Source organism: Falco peregrinus, chromosome 8, assembly GCF_023634155.1.
Source record: "Falco peregrinus isolate bFalPer1 chromosome 8, bFalPer1.pri, whole genome shotgun sequence".
NCBI classification, from domain to species: Eukaryota; Metazoa; Chordata; class Aves; order Falconiformes; family Falconidae; genus Falco; species Falco peregrinus.
The window spans coordinates 25761918-25778396 of NC_073728.1; the positions used below are offsets into that span (position 1 = coordinate 25761918).

At 55.6% G+C, this 16479-nt stretch overlaps 1 protein-coding gene across 1 annotated transcript in view; it reads right to left on the reverse strand.

Moving 5' to 3' along the window:
* Positions 1–6222: 6222 nt before the first annotated feature.
* Positions 6223–16479, reverse strand: part of SLC4A3 (solute carrier family 4 member 3) — a 33344-nt gene continuing 23087 nt past the window's right edge. Inside the window, exons 13-23 of the mRNA XM_055812804.1 lie at positions 14731–14944; positions 14182–14403; positions 13703–13851; positions 12091–12285; positions 11437–11643; positions 10727–10816; positions 8971–9137; positions 8342–8595; positions 7844–8013; positions 7189–7362; positions 6223–6439 (exon numbers count right to left, since the gene is read on the reverse strand). Coding sequence (XP_055668779.1) covers positions 6362–6439; positions 7189–7362; positions 7844–8013; positions 8342–8595; positions 8971–9137; positions 10727–10816; positions 11437–11643; positions 12091–12285; positions 13703–13851; positions 14182–14403; positions 14731–14944 — 1920 coding nt within the window. The 3' untranslated portion in view covers positions 6223–6361. The remainder of the gene's footprint in view (positions 6440–7188; positions 7363–7843; positions 8014–8341; positions 8596–8970; positions 9138–10726; positions 10817–11436; positions 11644–12090; positions 12286–13702; positions 13852–14181; positions 14404–14730; positions 14945–16479) is intronic.

Below are 16479 nucleotides of genomic sequence, written 5' to 3' on the forward strand. Positions count from 1 at the left end.
ATGGCCACCTGAGCAAGGCAGACACCTATGGATGCCAGCCCACATCCCTACGCTCCCTACAAGGAAGAAGCTTTAGCAGCCGTATTTCAGAGCTCAGGCTAAGCCGTCCCCATCCTGACCTTACAGCAGCATTGCAGTGCCCTCTCTACAGGGGAGTTCATGTGAACCACCCACAGCAAAGCCTGGCGGTGCGTGCGTAGGTGCACCCCAACCGAAAGTGTGCACCCGGACAGGGGAACCTTGCACAGGCACAGAAATGTCCCAGTGCTGTCCTCATTGAATCACTCCCAGCCAGCAGCCCCTGGCTCCCTCCCCACAGGGTCCTGGCGCAAGACAGGAGGGCTGGGCACAGCCCCGGGCAGCTCGCTGAGCAGGCTGAAATACCATGGCCGAGGCTCCCACTGCCATGGGCAGCCCCATGGAGGTGGAAGGGGAGCTGTTGGGGTCAGACAGCGGTTCCAGGGATGCTGTCCCTGTAGAGGTTACTAACAAAGGATTTGCTCCCATTTCCCCATGTCACTCCCTCAAGAGACCATTTACTTCTCTTAAGAGTCCCTATGGCAGACAGTCCCAGCACAGGCACCTCAGAGAGACGGAGAGCTGAAGGTGCAGGGATGGTACACAGGGAGCGACAGAGCAGGGGCACAACGCAGCAGGCAGGCAGCAAACCACCCAAGTTTGTCAATCCTCTTTCTTGCCAAGGCCAGACAAGCCTTCGGGACAAATTCGGGGCCGTGCACAGGAGTACTCACCTGTATTGAAGAACTGTGCTAGCCAAGCCTGTGCCCAAGATTCGGGCATCCATGCGAGAGAAGTGTCCTTTGCAAAGATCTATGTGAGGGAGAGGGGCTGGAGGGAGCTGCATCTCTGCCCTGTAGCTCTGTGGCAATGCCTGTGGGGCCAACGACTGGCTTTGGAAAAGGCTGGCTCTGGTGTGAGGGACACGTCCAAACCTGTCGTTCCCATGGGGAGGAAGGTTTGTGTCTGTGGGCAGGGAGGGCAGGTTCCTCCCCTGGCAGGCAGCAGGGCCCAGCTCAGCCCTTTCTCCTCTTCCTGGTGCCTCTTCTGGGGGCGGTGAGTCCTTCTTTTGAGTGATGCAGAGGGGAGGTGAATGGAGGGCAGGAGGGGGCAGAGAGCATGGGGCTGGAGCCACAGCAGGCATATGCGGGGTCACCAGTGCTCAGCAGCACTCACTGGCAGTCTTCAGCAGCTAAAACAGCCAGCCAGACCCTGGCGCCTGTCAGCTGGGGCTGCTCTTTAGCTGGTCTCTGGGGCTTCATGCCCTCAGCATTGGCTCTGTTCTCACCAGACTGGTGCAACTCACATTTGAACAAACCCAATTGCAGACACTTGCTGGGCAAGGCGACTGCAACCAAAGCTGCTCTCACCCCCGCCAGCCCATAGTGCAAGGAACGGTCCATGCGTTTTTACCTGCCCCTGCCAGGTCAGAGCTTGCAAAACCCTCCTAATGGGGAAGGAAAAAGGATTTTTTTAATTTATTTTAATGACGTTTGAATGACTGAAAAGCCCAGGCAAAGAATTCCAGATATACAGGGCAAAGGGGAAACTTTGCTAGCAGCACTGGTTCCCAGTTTTGTCATGGGGATGGTTCTAGCCAGCAATTTCCTTAACTTCCAAACCACACAGTTGCGTGACTGTGTGCAAATGGTATCTCAACACTGAGATGTGCCAGCCCCTCCTGGCTGCAGAGAATAAAAATAACTGGAAATGATAGCTTAAGTGTACTTGAACCCGGGTGGCAGAAACAGAAACCCAGATAGTTTAACTGAACACACAATGTTTTAAAATAATACAGTTGATAATTTTGGGAACAGACCTATTTTTAGTTCTCCAGACAGGCAAGGGTAGCTGCTTATTTTCATAAAGATAAACCTCTTCTCAAACAGCAAAGAGATGGTACAAACTGCTGGTCAGAGTGCAGGGAGCAGGAGGACACTTGCCCCATACCAGAACATCCCCCAGGCAGCTGGAGGGCTGCAGGTACCCAGAGTATTCTCCCCCTACCTGCAGCAGCATCCCCTGGCGCTGCAGGCAGCCTCTCCGCTACTCTCCCTGCATCATGCTGGCATTTTGTGGTCCATCATGTTCCTGGTGTGGCAGCACTCAGAAACCTCTCCTCTGGTGCCACAAAAGTGGGGGTACTAGACTGAGCTCACCCCTTGTAGCTTCCTCATGCCTTCCCCAGCCCACCCCTGTTGCCCTCCTCCCCACACACCTGCTGTCTCCTCTCCAGCAGAGCAACCAGGACAGACTCATCCAAGCTGGACAGGTGTCCCAACCTTCAAAGCAGCACCCCAGCCTTGGGTAGCATCATCTGCTGGTTGAGCCCCCACAGCAATCCTGCCTGCACCAGCCTGTGCATTGCCTCCAGGTGCAGTGTGTTTTCCAGTGTATCTGGAGCACAGGACCGTGTGGTGAGCTGTGATCCCGGCTGCCTCCTCTCCATCATTGTGGCTGCCCATGGAGGCCCTCTACTCTGCCCTTGAAGGGGAGATCAGTGCCTTCACGAGGCATGTCCAGCGATGTCAGCAGAACTTTGACCTGCGTCGTCTGTATCATGTACTGCTGCTGGTGCTGCCACAGAGCCCCTCAGGGCAGGTGGAGAGCTGGCAGCACCTGCAGAGGCTTGCCCAGCACCAGCCCAGCTCACCCAGCCCCGGTGTGGCCACCTATGTGGGGTGGCTGGCCTCCTACCTGCAGCACCTGACCATGCTGAAGGAGAGGTTTGACACCAGGGTGGTGGTCCCACTCTGTGAGAATTTGTACATGCACGAGGAGCCAGCTGCCCCCCCCACCCAGCAGTCCCCTCTGGCATCCATCCCGCACTTGGCTGCACAGCTCTTTGCCCACCGTCGTAACTGGGGGCTGCTGCTGCAGGGAGGGCCCCTCAATGAGCAGGTCTTCAGCCCCCAGAGCCTCCATGACCTGTGTGGCTTTGCTGGTGTGGGGCCCTTCATGAAGGTCTTGCGGCTGGTCCCTGATGTCTTTCACCAGAGCTTGGCCACAGCAGAGCTTGCCCAGCAGTGGGTCCATCTCCACCGCAGCAGGTACAGCCTCTCCCTGCCACCATCTCCATCTCCATCACCGTCACAGCAGCCACCAGCACAGGGCAGAGCAGGGCTGGCTCCCAGCACTGTGCAGCCCCCACTGTGTGGCAGGGGCACCCAGCAGCCTGGCTCTTCCCTGGGCTTGCCTGACCTCTTGGTCCCTCTGCAGCCCTCGGGCGCAGGTGGCAGGGCTGCGGTGCTGCGAGCCCAGCTGCAGGAGAGCCGGGAGGAGCTGCTGGCCCTGCTGCACCGCAGAGAGAGGGCAGCCGCCCTGCATGGCCAGATGTGTCATATTGCCCAGCGCATCCGCACCCTGCACCTGCAGCAGCAGGGCAAAGGGATGGAGCTGGCCTGGCTGCAGCAAAGCCTGGGTACGGGAGATCACCGGCACCAGGCCGCCCTGGCTGAGGAGCTGCAGAAGAGCCTGGAGCTGGAGGAGTACCACCACAGCATCCTGGAGGCAGACTGGCTGCTGGAGCTGGAGGTCAGCCCCATCCTCATCCGGAGGATCGATGTGGTAAGGGGCACGCACTCGCTCTGCTCGTGCTCCCTGCCCCGTGTCCCAGGGTGAGAGTGGGGGCACTGCCGCAGGCAGGGGAGCTGCATGGAAAGGGCTGGATAAACGTGTGGAGACACGGATCCTTGGGACTGGGTAAAGCCATAACCTCTCAAGTCCAAACCAATGGCCCGTTGGGTGGTCCTGGGCTTCAGGTGAGAGGAAGGAGAGCCATGGAGTGGGGAGCAGGAGAGGGAGTGTTCCCTAACATGGTGGAGCAGCCTGCAGGAAACATTTGTGGATGCTCTCATCCAGCCCACCTGGGTGCTCAGGAGCTGGGCACCTGTGCTGCTTCCTTCTCCCGTAGGTTCAGCAGCGCTGCCGAGACCTGGAGAGAATGCTGCGAGGCCAGGCACTGCCCATCCTGCAGTGGGCCCGGCTTGGAAGCAGGATGGCCACCAGCCCTGTGCCTGGGTGGGCTCAGCCCTCTGCCACGTGCCCCACAGCAGCAGCCAGCCCCAGGAGCAGCCAGTGACCGTCACCATGGGAGGTGGGACCACTGCCTACTCACAGCAGCAGCTCACAGGAGAACACGACTGGAGGACATCCAACCCATCAACGCATGGGCTGCAGGCAGCCAGCAGGTCAGGGGGACCACACTCAGCTCGGCTTGGGAAGAAGCGTGGAGGGAACGCATGTTTAATGAGATGTTTCTTCCATGCTCAGCCCGTGGCCCTGCCATTCAGCGTGTGGCTACAGGCTGGGTAAGGAGGTGGGCACAGATCACTGCTGAGCACAGAGGCACACGCATTCACAAGTGTATGGATGCAAGCAGGCACGACCATGCGTTTCTGGTTAAATATGGGGCTCAGCCTCCCGCTTCCAGCACCAAGCATGGGGGCTCCAGCCAGGCCCACAGTAACCAGCCTGCTTGGTGATGGTGGTGGAGAGCCCATCTCCGTGCCGGTGGTGGGTGACAAGCTGACAGTCCCCATTTCAGCTGGGGCCTGCTCCCTCACTGGCTGCTGTCACGGGCAGGAAACAGTTTTCTGTCAGGGAATTTCAATCAATTCAATTTATTGCCAATTAACAAATAAAAGCAGAGAGCCAGACATGGTTCCTGTGAAGAGTTTATTGGTGTAGCTGTTTCCACTACAGTCAGAGGAGTCACAATGCACAGCGACAACAGGCCTCCTACACTACATGGGGAGGACAGGACACACACGGCCACAGACACACAGAGACACTGTCTCTCTGCCCCGGGGCCCTGCAGGGGGCCAGGCTGTGGGGCAGGAACCTGCTGCGGGGGAGGTTTCTCTGGTGGGATATTTCTGCAGCCTCCTGGGGAAGGTGCCAGACCCTCCTGGTAATGAAGCACCCACCATCTCTCGCAGGAGCCAGGCTGCTACGTGGGAACCGGACCAGCAGCTTGCCCCAAATCCAATAATGAAGTGGGCATCCCAGCCTCCTCCAGAAGGCCACTCCAGCTCCAACCATCAGGGAGAGGCTGGGGTGCCATCTCCTCTGGCACCACCCTCAGAGCCGCCAGGGGCACCGACAGCGGTTTCTGAGGCAGCTCTGAATGAGGGTTGCCAGCCCAGGGTGACCCCAAGGGACAGCCCAGCCAGGCGGAAAGATGTTCGGAGCTGCCCAGAGGTGACGGGGGCTGTGCTGGGCATGCTGCATGCTGCTCCTTCCCACTTGGAGGGCAGCCCTGGACATGAAAGGTCACCCTGGTGTGGCAGCAGAATTGGGGCTGGGGGTTTCAGTGACTTCTTTGTATGGCTGCAGGGAGCCAGACCCAGTGGATCACTGCACAGGGAAAAGGAGGGGACCCAAAGGACTGTTCTGTGCTCCAGCACTACATCTCTTGTATAGGGTTTGGTCTCAGGGATAGGAATGTGGGGATCAGGAACTGGGATGCAGCCCTGTGATGAGTTTTTACCCCTGCAACCTCGGTGGAGGTGCAGAATGACACAGGACTCCTCTTAGTCCCTGCAAGAGGGCAGGCACTCAAGGCTTCAGGATACTTGTTTGTTCCCAGTCTCCCCTCCTGGTGCAGTTTTCCTTTGGGAAGAGGGCTGGGAAAACTGGATGGAAGCAAACAGCCTCCCCCATGCTGAGCAGGAGCTGAAAACAGTCCTGTGAGAGGGTGACTGGACAGATGATGGTCTCAAGGACAGGGCCATGGTGCTGGTCCCTCTTTGCCCATCTGCCAGGCTGCAGCAGCCCCGCGGGGGCCAGGGGCTATAGCACAGGCCCAGCGTGAGGCCTCCTGGAAGAGGGGCAGAGGGAGCAGGAGCAAGACATCTGCCAGCTGAGCAAGGAGGCTGCTGGCCTGTGAGAAACCCAACGGCTGTCTGCAGGCAGCATCAGCCCATCCCTGTGACTGCTCGGGGGCACATGGTGCTGAGACACCCAAGCTTCATGGTAGCAGAGGGGGACACAGTGGCACCAGCCGGAATAGCTCCCCTTCACCACCTGGAGACCAGGCACAGGCTGCCTCCAGAAGAGATGGGGCAGACCCCTGACCCACGGGCACTTGGGACCCACACAGCTTGGGGATGTGAGAGGCATCTCTCAGCCCGCCAGGTCCAAGAGGAGAGAGACTCACAGCCTCTGCTGAGCAAGTGATGGGGCAGCAGGAGGTGGGGCTGCCTACTGCGGGGCTATGGAACCGCCACTTGTTGGTCCAGGCAAGACATTGCGTGACTCATGGCAAGTCTCCAGTTAGTCCTTGGGAGGGATGAGCAGGCATGAGTGGCCTGTCCCATGAGTGGGGAGGGCAGCTCCCAGCTCACACAGGCATATGCAGCTCGTTGTACTCGTCCCGGCCGTCTTCATCGAAGTTCGGTTCCGCATCCTCTGAGTCCAACTGGGGAGAGGCAGAGACCGGGCTCTGAAGGCCACAGCCGCCCCCAGCGCAGGATCAAGCCTGGCACGGAGGGATCAGTGCACCGCGAGCCAGGCAGCTGGGCTGCGCTGGGAAGACCAAAGCTCTTGCTCCTTCCCTTTCCAACAGGCCCCTTTTTTGCCCCTCATGCCCACCCATGTGTCCCCAGTCTGATGCTCTCTCTTGTAAGTGTTCCTGTTTGACAGTGCCCCATCACTGGGGCTTTGTCCAGCACAGCAGCTCCTCCCTCCTGCCCTGCTGGCAGGCTCCAGGCTGCTCTCCAACAGAGGCTCAGGATGTTGGCAGCAGCAGAGGAGCTGCCAGCACCCTGGCACTGTGATTATGTGCTCCTGTGCCAAGCAGCCACAGGCTCTGGTGTGCTGCTGGGCTGTCCTTGCTGCTGTCTCTGGGGAAATGGGGTGTCTCTGTATAAATAAGCCATAAATGGGGAGGAGGATGGAAGAGGAAACCCTTTTTCCACGCCTCTGTGTGGTAGGATCTTCTGTCTCCTTGCCCTCGGGTGCCCATCCATCCCACACTGCACTCCCAGGGCTACAAGCTCTGAGGAAGCCATCCACCCCACTACTGCTGTTGAACAAAAGACCCCCTGATAACAGCAGGGAAAGCCAAGGCTTTTGCAGCCCAGGATCTCCCAGCCTTTCAGTCTGTCAAACCTCCTGAACCTCAATCCAGTGTTGCAAGGTACACTGTGAGGACAGTTATCTGCTTACCGCTTTGAGCTCCCTGTCATGGAAGAAGCGGGGCAGCACGAAGCGTCGCAATGGCACTGTCATGATCAGGACAAAGGGGAAGGCCAGGGATGCCACCGTAGATTTTACCACCCAGAGCAGCACAATGCAGGCCAGTTGAATGCAGGTGAAGAGATTCATTCTCCAGGTCTTCACCTAGGGAGATAAATCCAGCCTGAGAACACATTACCCTTCCACACAGATTAATGAAGACCCAACTGACAAAACATAACCCTCCTGCACAGCACAGCACAGTAACACAACACTGCTGCATGCTCTCCCTGCCTGTACTCCACAGCAAAGTAGAACTCCAAAACACATCAGCCTCTGTGCAACCTATGTATCCACCTAGCAGTGCAATGTCCCGACACCCGCTCAAGAGATGCATTGCTCCTGTAAACAAACAGTCTGTCCATAACAATATCCTGGCAAGACACTCCTGTGCACGCCTACCAGCACGCTATCCCAGCATTGTATCACCTCTGTGTACGGCTTGCACTTACTTCTTGGCACAAGCTTGCAGCCAAGGCAGGTCACCAAGCCAAGCATCCCTCTAGCAACACACCATCCTCCCCTCGTCTGACTCTTCCTCCTCTGTTCCTCATTACCTGGTTCCTCGCAACCTGCCTTCTCTCACCTTGACAACATAGATGTGGTCAGGGTGGTGCTTGGACGGCATGAAGATCAGGAGCAGCCGCTCGTAGAGCTGGATGCCAGTGAGCGACGTAACCCCCATGTAAAGGAAGATGCCGAAGAGCACAGCCAGCGGGATCTGCCGCAGCATGTTCCCCATCACAATGGACAGACCTGCACAGACAGAGCTCAGGGCACGGTGTATCCCACACCGCCCCTCCACAAGGCACCTCAGCCTCTGTCCCTCTCCTGCCTCCTCTCTGTCTGACCCAGGGTGCAAGGGAAAGGAAGCTCCAGAGGCGTCTAGCTGGAAGGGTTGCAGAGATGGACTGACCATGGGGGGTACCGAAGGCTGCCAGGAGAGCTCAGCATAGGTGGGGGCAGTCCTGCAGCAGGTGGGCAGAGCACAGGCTGGCCTGTGGGCAGGGGCACTGCCAGGAAATTCAAGTGGTGGGCCCTGACCTCCCCACCCCTCAACTCCTCCACCCAAGCAGAGGCTCACCAACAAGGGCAGCAATAAGCACTCCAGTCACACGCTGCTCCTTCACCTCCTCGATCTTGGGCTTCTCCCCAGGTGCAATGGCCTTGCTCATGACTGTCAGGGCGTTGACATGAGTGACGGAGCGCACCGTCGCCGCAGTCAGCCAGGGCAGCCCGAACAGTGCACAAAGCCCCCCCATAGTGCCAATGAGCAGCAGGTCCAGGTGGAAGCCAGAGCCTTTCAGCAGCTTCCTCTCCTTCTTGCTAACAATCAACCTGGAAGGAAAAAGAGCCTAGGTCAGTTACAGGCCCAGCCCTGTCCCCAGGAACAGCACTGCAGCTGGAGACAACGTTCACTCCCTGGAGAGAGCACACATAGGGACAACAAGGAGATGGCTGAGAGAGACGGTGACCGTCAACCTCAGGTTAGAGGTTTCATCCTGTGCTTAGCTGAGGCAGGTCTCCACCACACAGTATACCAGGCAGAAAGCCAACAGATGATGGAAGAACCCAAGAGGGTACAGTCTGAAATGGCCAGGACCTTGCCCTTGCTGTCCTGCTGGGATGCCAGGCGCATCTTCACATGAATGGCACCAGCACCTGCTTGCCCAGGTGTTAGTGATGGTTGGCGTGGGCAAAGGAGGTACTCACGTAGTGATCTGTGTCTCCATGAAGATAAGAATGAAGACCAGGAGGGCAGGGATGGCAGATGCAAACATCATCCACAGCGGAAAGGTCCCACTGCTGCCCATGGGGTGAATGAACCAGCCACGCTTGTGAGGAGATGTGACCGACAGACCAGAGGGGACATTCAGCTTCTGGTGGTATAGCCGCAAAACCCAGCAGTTACTCATCAATACATACATACCCACAGCCTCACACAGGACTAGCCCTGATCCTCTTGGTCTCCCTGGTCTGAGCACCTCAGATGATGGAACAGGCACCCTGACCCAGGCAGAACTTTCTCATGGACAATCCCCTTCAGTGAAAAAAATCCCATGTCCCCTAACATGGGCCTGTCTCATTTCCTTTCAGCTATTGGAATTTCTTGGGGTTTGTCCAAGAGACCACGGAAATATCTTCCCTAAGGAAGCTTGCTCCTATGTTAGTGCTTGCAGACCATGGTTAAAGCACTCCTTCACCTCTCCTTGGAGAAATCAAGTGTCCTGAACTGCCTACCCTTCTCCGAGGTGGCTTTCCAGACTTGCCAAGCCTTTTCTGAGACAGTTTTCAGTATTGTTTTTGCAGTGTGGACCCCAGAAGTGGTCACATTCTCTGGAAATGACCTCACTGATCGTGTTCAGAGGGAACATCATGTTTGTGCTCCCATCAGAAATCACACAGGCTCCTAGCTGTATACTGTCCCGACCCTGTGTTCACCAGCATTTGAACTCTTGGCTCTGCGCTGCTCAACAGCAGTTCTTGCTATCTGCCTGCGTGAGCACTGCAGGGAAAGTTTATGATTTGCATTTATGTTAATCAGCATAAGTATGAATAATATTCCTGGAATGCTTGTACTTGAGCTAAGCTGTGTAACCAAGTACCGTTTTCTCAGAAAGCTTTGTACATATGCTGAGTTAATACTGAAATGAGAATGCTTTTGATATTAATTGTCGAAGTGTAGAAGGGTATGAAAAGGATGTAACAAAGTGCATGATTTTACTAACATCTGATAAAACCGATTTTTTCATTGAAATTTAAATGAATAATGCATTTGGATTCCATTAAGCCTTGTGCTGTCGATAAAAACCTTGCATGCTGAACAGGAACTACTTTTCACCCTCTCCCCGATATTAGTTGAAAAAAATGCCAAAACACAAAGATATAACTACACATCTACTAAAAAAGGGAGAGGAAAGGAAACCTGTGAGATGGGTTTGTTTGTTAACATTTAAGTTTGTGCATAAACTGGGAAAGAGATCATTGTGTTTGAGATAAAGTGATCAAAATATTTAGTAGCCTACAATCAAGCAGACTATAAACATGTTAAGTAGTAAATCCATGACAAGTACCCTGCTGAAACTACTCTACATACCACCCCCTTCAGCATGTATAACCAACCAGTTTATGTCTTGTTGATCGTTTGCAAGTTTTTGGAGTTTCAAACAAGGAACTAACTGCACTGAGTCTCTCTGGCCCCCTAAAGCCTACCCTACTAACAGCTGGAATATCAGAGGACTACTAGGGCACTCCAGTCCCTGCAGCTCTGGTCTCAGTCTCAGCCAGACCCTTGGAGCTTCCCTTCAGCGTGGGAGTAAGGACAAGGGGAGCATCTCTGTTTGCTTTGTGCTCTTATGACTAAAGAGGCAGGAAATCCAAATCGCCCACCACACAAGAGCAGGCCATGGTGCTGCAGGGATCACTGCTGGGCTGAAGGAGGGGCTCTGAGGGTGGCTCTGGCACCTACCTGCGTATATGTGTCAGTGATGGTGTAATCCACCAGCACCATGACCAGAATGGAGATGGGGATCCCAAAGTCTCCAATGATCCGCCGAGCCTGCAAAACAAACACCCTTGCTGGCAAAGGGAATGCGTCAGCTCCATGCACTCACCCTGCTACAGGGAGCCTGCAATAAAGCGAAGCCCCATACGGGGCCAAGCACCACTGCAATTCTGAGCACTGATGACGAGCAGGGCAAGGGAGCCCAGCTCTGACCCATAGGGCTGCGCATCCCACTGCCCACATAACATAACACAGTCCTCCAGCCACTCTTAAGTGACTGACTCGTTGCGCCTATTGGCCTATTCAGATGGTGCTCCAGGTATTACACAAATGCCCTGGATGTAGAGAGATGACCAAAGGGAAAAAGTTGTAAGCTCTTCTTCCTATACTCTATTTTAACAGACTTCTATCCAGCCAATGGAGCTTTCCCAAGGTCCAGAGGACTTTTCAGCAAAGCTCAGTGGAGCAGGACAGTGCAGACACCATCATGAACAGCCAGCTCTGGTCTGCAGCCTCGGTCAGGCTACCATCCCTTCTGCATGGTATTCAAGGGATTGCTGGTGTTTCTTTGGGGTATGGTCCAAATGCTCTGGAGGACAAAGGTCTGCAGCAAGAAGCAGTATTTGTTTGGCACATTCCTTGTCCTTAACATCTGGGTCCCACAAATTTCTCACCTTTCCTCCTAAAAAACGGCTGTTCTTGAACTTGCGCATAAAGAAGGCAATGAAGAAGGTGCCTAGCATGAGGATGAGGGAGAGGAGAGCAGTGTTGGGCTGCATCCTGATTCCCAGTGACATTGCATCCGCAGAGAGCATGCTGGCATTCAGGCCGCTCTGCACGTTCGGTGGGTAGAACTTCAGCAGAGGATGTTCTGCAAACACCTAGGCAGGTGAGAGAAGCAGCAGGCACTGTCACCGCAAGGAGGGGCAGGGAGCACTGTCACTACTGGGGGCAGGGGGAAGCGGAGGTGTTCTGCTCTGTGGAGAGGTGAGGGCGGTAGATGGTGGGTGCGGATAATCCCAGCATCCGTCACCTCGCCTCACAACCTACCCAGCTGGAGAGGGCTGGGGAGAGAAAAGTGGCCCCTCTTTAATGCCTCCTGCAGGAAGAAAAGGGGAGACAGATGTTAGGGCTCATCCTGCCAGCCTCTGTGGTGGCACAGGGGCCAGATGGGCTGCGGCATGAGAGGCCAGCAAAGAACTGCTCTGCAGAACACCTAGGAAAGCTGTGGCTGAGCTGGCCCTGCTCCCCTGCCTCCTGTATGCTAAAGCAGCAGGTTCCTGGGGGATCAAGAGATGCAACAGCCCATCTCCCCGGGGAAGGTTCACCTTGTACAGTTTGTAGAAGGTCTCGTAGATAAAGATGAGGGAGATGAGGAAAGCAAAGATCTCCTGGGTGAAGGGCGAGATGTAGCGCACCAAGAAGCTTCCCTCAGCTGCCACGATAATGAAGATGAAGACAATGAGCCACAAACCAATCCACACTCTGCCTGTCAGATACTCAATGCCTTGTGTCTGGCAGAACTGAAATGGAAAGGGGAAGGTGTTACTCAAGGCGCCCCAGGCTGCCTCCCACATCTGCTTCCCATTAAGATCAAACACAATCCTGGAAAAAAGCATCTGCAACTACTTGGGCATCCAGCACAGAGACAGTGAATTCGGGGCTGGAGTCAAAGGTAAAGTCACAGACTTTGCATTAACACCAGCCAGCTCATACCAAGCAGGTCTTTACTCCTCCAGTCTTTGTAACAGTGCCTCCTTCACTCTCTGTTGAAGCCACCCCATGCATGACGCTCTCCATCCCACCCACATGGAGGTGCCATTACCCAAACAGCTCTCCACTGCTCTGTGCACTCACCAGCACAAGCCCATTCCCTGCAAAGGAGGGCCTGAGCAGCTTGCTATGTCCCACTGCATAAAGGCTGGGGCGTGATCCCAGCCAGCGCCCTGTGTACACACACGGTTCTGTGTGTGTGGAGAAAAGCCGCAGGCTGTCACCACAGAACAGACCATCTCCACTGCCTCTGCTCACCCACACACAGCAACAAATCACATCCCTCCCTTCGCAGCCTTCCTTGGTACCACCACAGACAGTGCCCTCACGCAGGGCAGAGGCACACCTTTGTACATAATGACTAGGCAACGCAAAAGCAGTCAGTGAGAAGTGTGGTCACAGGAGAGCAGAGAAATTCCCACTGTGCAATGGCATCAGCAGCTCCAAACTCCTGACACACCAAGGTGAAAATCTAGCTGTAGGAAAAAACAGGCTTTAAAAGCCCAGACATGCTAGGAATCAGAAAAAAGGAGAAGGATTAGACCCACTGCTTGGAGGTACAGTGACATAGGGACGCTTTTAACAGCAAAGAGATCGTGCTACTTGAGAAAGAAACCTGTCCATCCTGGATGGCCGTGGTATCTCTGCACACACCCTTGGGCTCATCCCGAGGTGGGAGTAACGTACGTGGGACATCCCAGATGGGTGGTACACTGAATGTTGCTGGTTTCCCATACAAGGAAACCCAGACACAGGTAAAAGTCGTGAACTAATCTTCAAAGGAAGCCCCAAGAACAAGGAAGTATTACGGACTAGCATTTTAGGATGCAGCGACAAGTGCTCATTCTGCCAGGATGGGCTACAGCACAGGGCTGGAGGAGGATGCTCCCCTCACAGTCAGCAGGTAGAGGAGTGCTGTTACCACTGTCACACCTCAAGAGGGTCAGCCCCCAGGATACAGCAACAGAAGGCAGAAGTCCTTATGGCATGACCTGCCAAGGGTCAGCAGAGCCAGGGCCAGCCCCAGCTGAGCTGAGGGCAGCCTGGCAGGACCCAAGGAGTTCACCCCACCAAAGACCATTTGGAGAGCTGAGAAATGCCGGCTGCCCTCTCCAGCACAAGGGCAGAGCGAGCAGGTGCTAAGCACGGACACTGCCTCACATGTACCTTGTAAAAAGCTTCTTCAAACACCAGCAGAGGCCCTGAGAAGCCAATGACCAGGAGCGGCTGGGCTCCGAGTAAGGAGAAGAGGATCCCTAAAACCGAGGTGGAGATTATCAGCTCGGAGACCCCCATGAGACCCTCAGTTTTCTCTCCTGGGAAAGAGAACAATGTGTGAGTATTACAGCCTGGGCACAGGCACCGTCACCACAGGCAGGCAGGCTGCAGACACAGCTCCAGATGGAGGAGGCAGGTCCCCATCCCATCAGTCAGAGGTCCCCTGCATTGGGCAGGGAGCACAGAGGGAGCCCGGGGAGCCGAGGCTGGAGAGGCCAAGCGGCAGGGAGGGGACAAGGCAGCAGCAGAGGCACAGCGCTGCTGCTCTCCCCGAGCAAGCAGCACCGAAGCCCACCCCAGCACAGCATTACACAGACACAGCCAGTGTCCCAGCGTGCAAAGAGCAGACCAGAAAGCAGGCCCATTACCTAGGAGTCCCCCGAAGGTGATGGCAGGAGAGAGAGCAGCAAAGTAGATGAAGAGAACGGCTGCGAGACACTGGCTGTGCAAGGCGTCTCTGATGTCACTGAGGTATTTGGGGTACCTGCGCTTTATGTCCCGAACCAGACCTCCAAAAAATATCCCGGTCCGCTTCAAAGGATCGTCCTCAGCTTCCTCCTCTTCTTCCTCAGCTTTCACTTCACACAGCTCTGGAGGTGCATGGAGGGCAGGGCTTGAACAGGGGAACGCGTGTCCACCCTTGGGCTGTCCCTCTCCCCCATACCCCATGGAGACCTTCCTCCAGCAGCACTAACCTGGTGGGCCCCCTGCGACTGCACATCCCACTGCCTCCAGCCACCCCCAGCTGCCAGAGCTGCCCGCAGCCGCTGTCCTGCTGCCCCCTGCCCTCCTCCCCACTGCCCACTGCAGGAGCCAGGCCCCGCTCACCCCTCTGCCAGGCTCTGTGAGGGGAGGGCCCACTGGGGCACGCAGGGCACTAGGCACAAGCTCTTTTGCCCAAATGTGAGTGGAGAGACCTTTGGCTTCCTGGACAGCCCCCTCCTTCATGGACTTCTGCTCCCTCTCCTTCCTCTTCCTCAGCAGCAGCTTCTGGAAGGTGGCAATGGATTTAAGCAAGTCTTTCCCCTCCACCTCTGATGGGGGGATGACAATGCTGCAGTCCAAGAACTCATTGATTGCGTTGAGGAGGTCTTGTCGGTCATCTGCCATGTATGCAGCCTCATGGAAGTGCTGGGAGGGGCAGGGAAAGAGACAGAGAAGGTTCAGACCAGACTGCACCCAGCTACCTGCAGCCTGGAAACACGGCGCTTGCTGTGACCATACAGTAACATCCCACTCCTCCAGCCCACTGCCTGTCTCACTACTGCCACTCTGTGACCCACACTCCTAAATTCCTCCTCCTTGTCCTTCTAGCCAGTGCCCCTCACCCAATCCCATGTCTTCCCTCCTTCCCCTGCCCACCCTTTCCAGTGACCTCCTTGTTCCTGCTTTTCTCCCACAAGCCCCACTGCTCCTGCTCAAGATCTTGCTCCTGCAGCATCTCTGCCAGACCACAAGATGCCTCTCATGGGACCTCTCCATCAATCAAAATCAGATCTGTGCTTCCCAGCTAGTCCGGTGCCTCTCGTTCCCTAGGATAGATGCTACACCTGGCCAGCCTGTGCCTCTGTTTACACCAGATCACTGTGGCTGCATCAGGCCAAGATCCTTCTCTTTACAAGCCCTGCGTGCCACTGCTTGGTCCCGTAGGGCTCTTGTTCAGAGCCTGGCTCAGAGTTACCAAAAGCCAGGCACCACTTCTCCTGTCCCTGCAGCTCAACATTAGGACTCTGCAACAGACCAATGTCCTCCTAGTCTGGTCTTGGGTTTATTTTGAGAGAGAAGCTGGTGGAGCCCTAAAGCACAAGAACCAGCACCTGAGCAGGGAGCATGAGAGACTCTTGGGAGTGTCCACATGAGAGAGGGAGGGAAAATAGGAGTCTACAGCATGAGGGAAGCCATGCAAAGGAAACGAGGCAGAAAAGGGGAGATACTCCTGACAGCGAGGGCAAGATGACAAGGAAAGACTCTAAAGGAGACCATGAGGGGACAGCACTGCTGCGGAGAGGCAGGGAGGTGCTGCCAAATGGGCCGAAGTGCTGCGCTGCCTCTGGAACAGGCCTGCAGAGAAAGGGCTGGAGGAAAATGAACAAGTGAACAGCCTGTAAAGCAGGTAGGGAACAGCTAAGGTCCCTGCAGCACACAGACTCCCTGGAGCCGTAGCTTCGAACTGTAAATGATACCATACTCTCTTCGTGGCGCCAGCCACCGTGTAACCTTGCTATGGCCAGCCCTGGCTGCGGCAGCCGGCAACAGAGGAGCAGAGGCTCGAATGAGTGAGATCAGCCCACAAATGTAGTGCTGAAGCTGGAATATGGCACCTCACCTCTTCTGGCTAAAAATATGGTCTCAGCTGAGCCCTGTGCAATTTCTCGGAAGGGATCTTTCAGCTGGGAGCCCTTGTTGTTCACAACCCACCTCCAGAACGGACCTTTTAGTTCCCAGTTCAGGGAAAGCTGTGCACTGGTGGCAGGATGGGCAGTTACATGGGACCAGCCAGGAGGACCCTGTGAACCTCTGATACTCCTGTCCTGGATCTATGCAGATGCTCAGATTGTCTTTTCTTTGCCCTGAACTCTTTACAAGGATAATGTAATTTCACTTTCCTGCCATCTAGCCAGATGGGGGACTTCTAGCAGTACACACGTTTGGTAGAAAAACCTTCC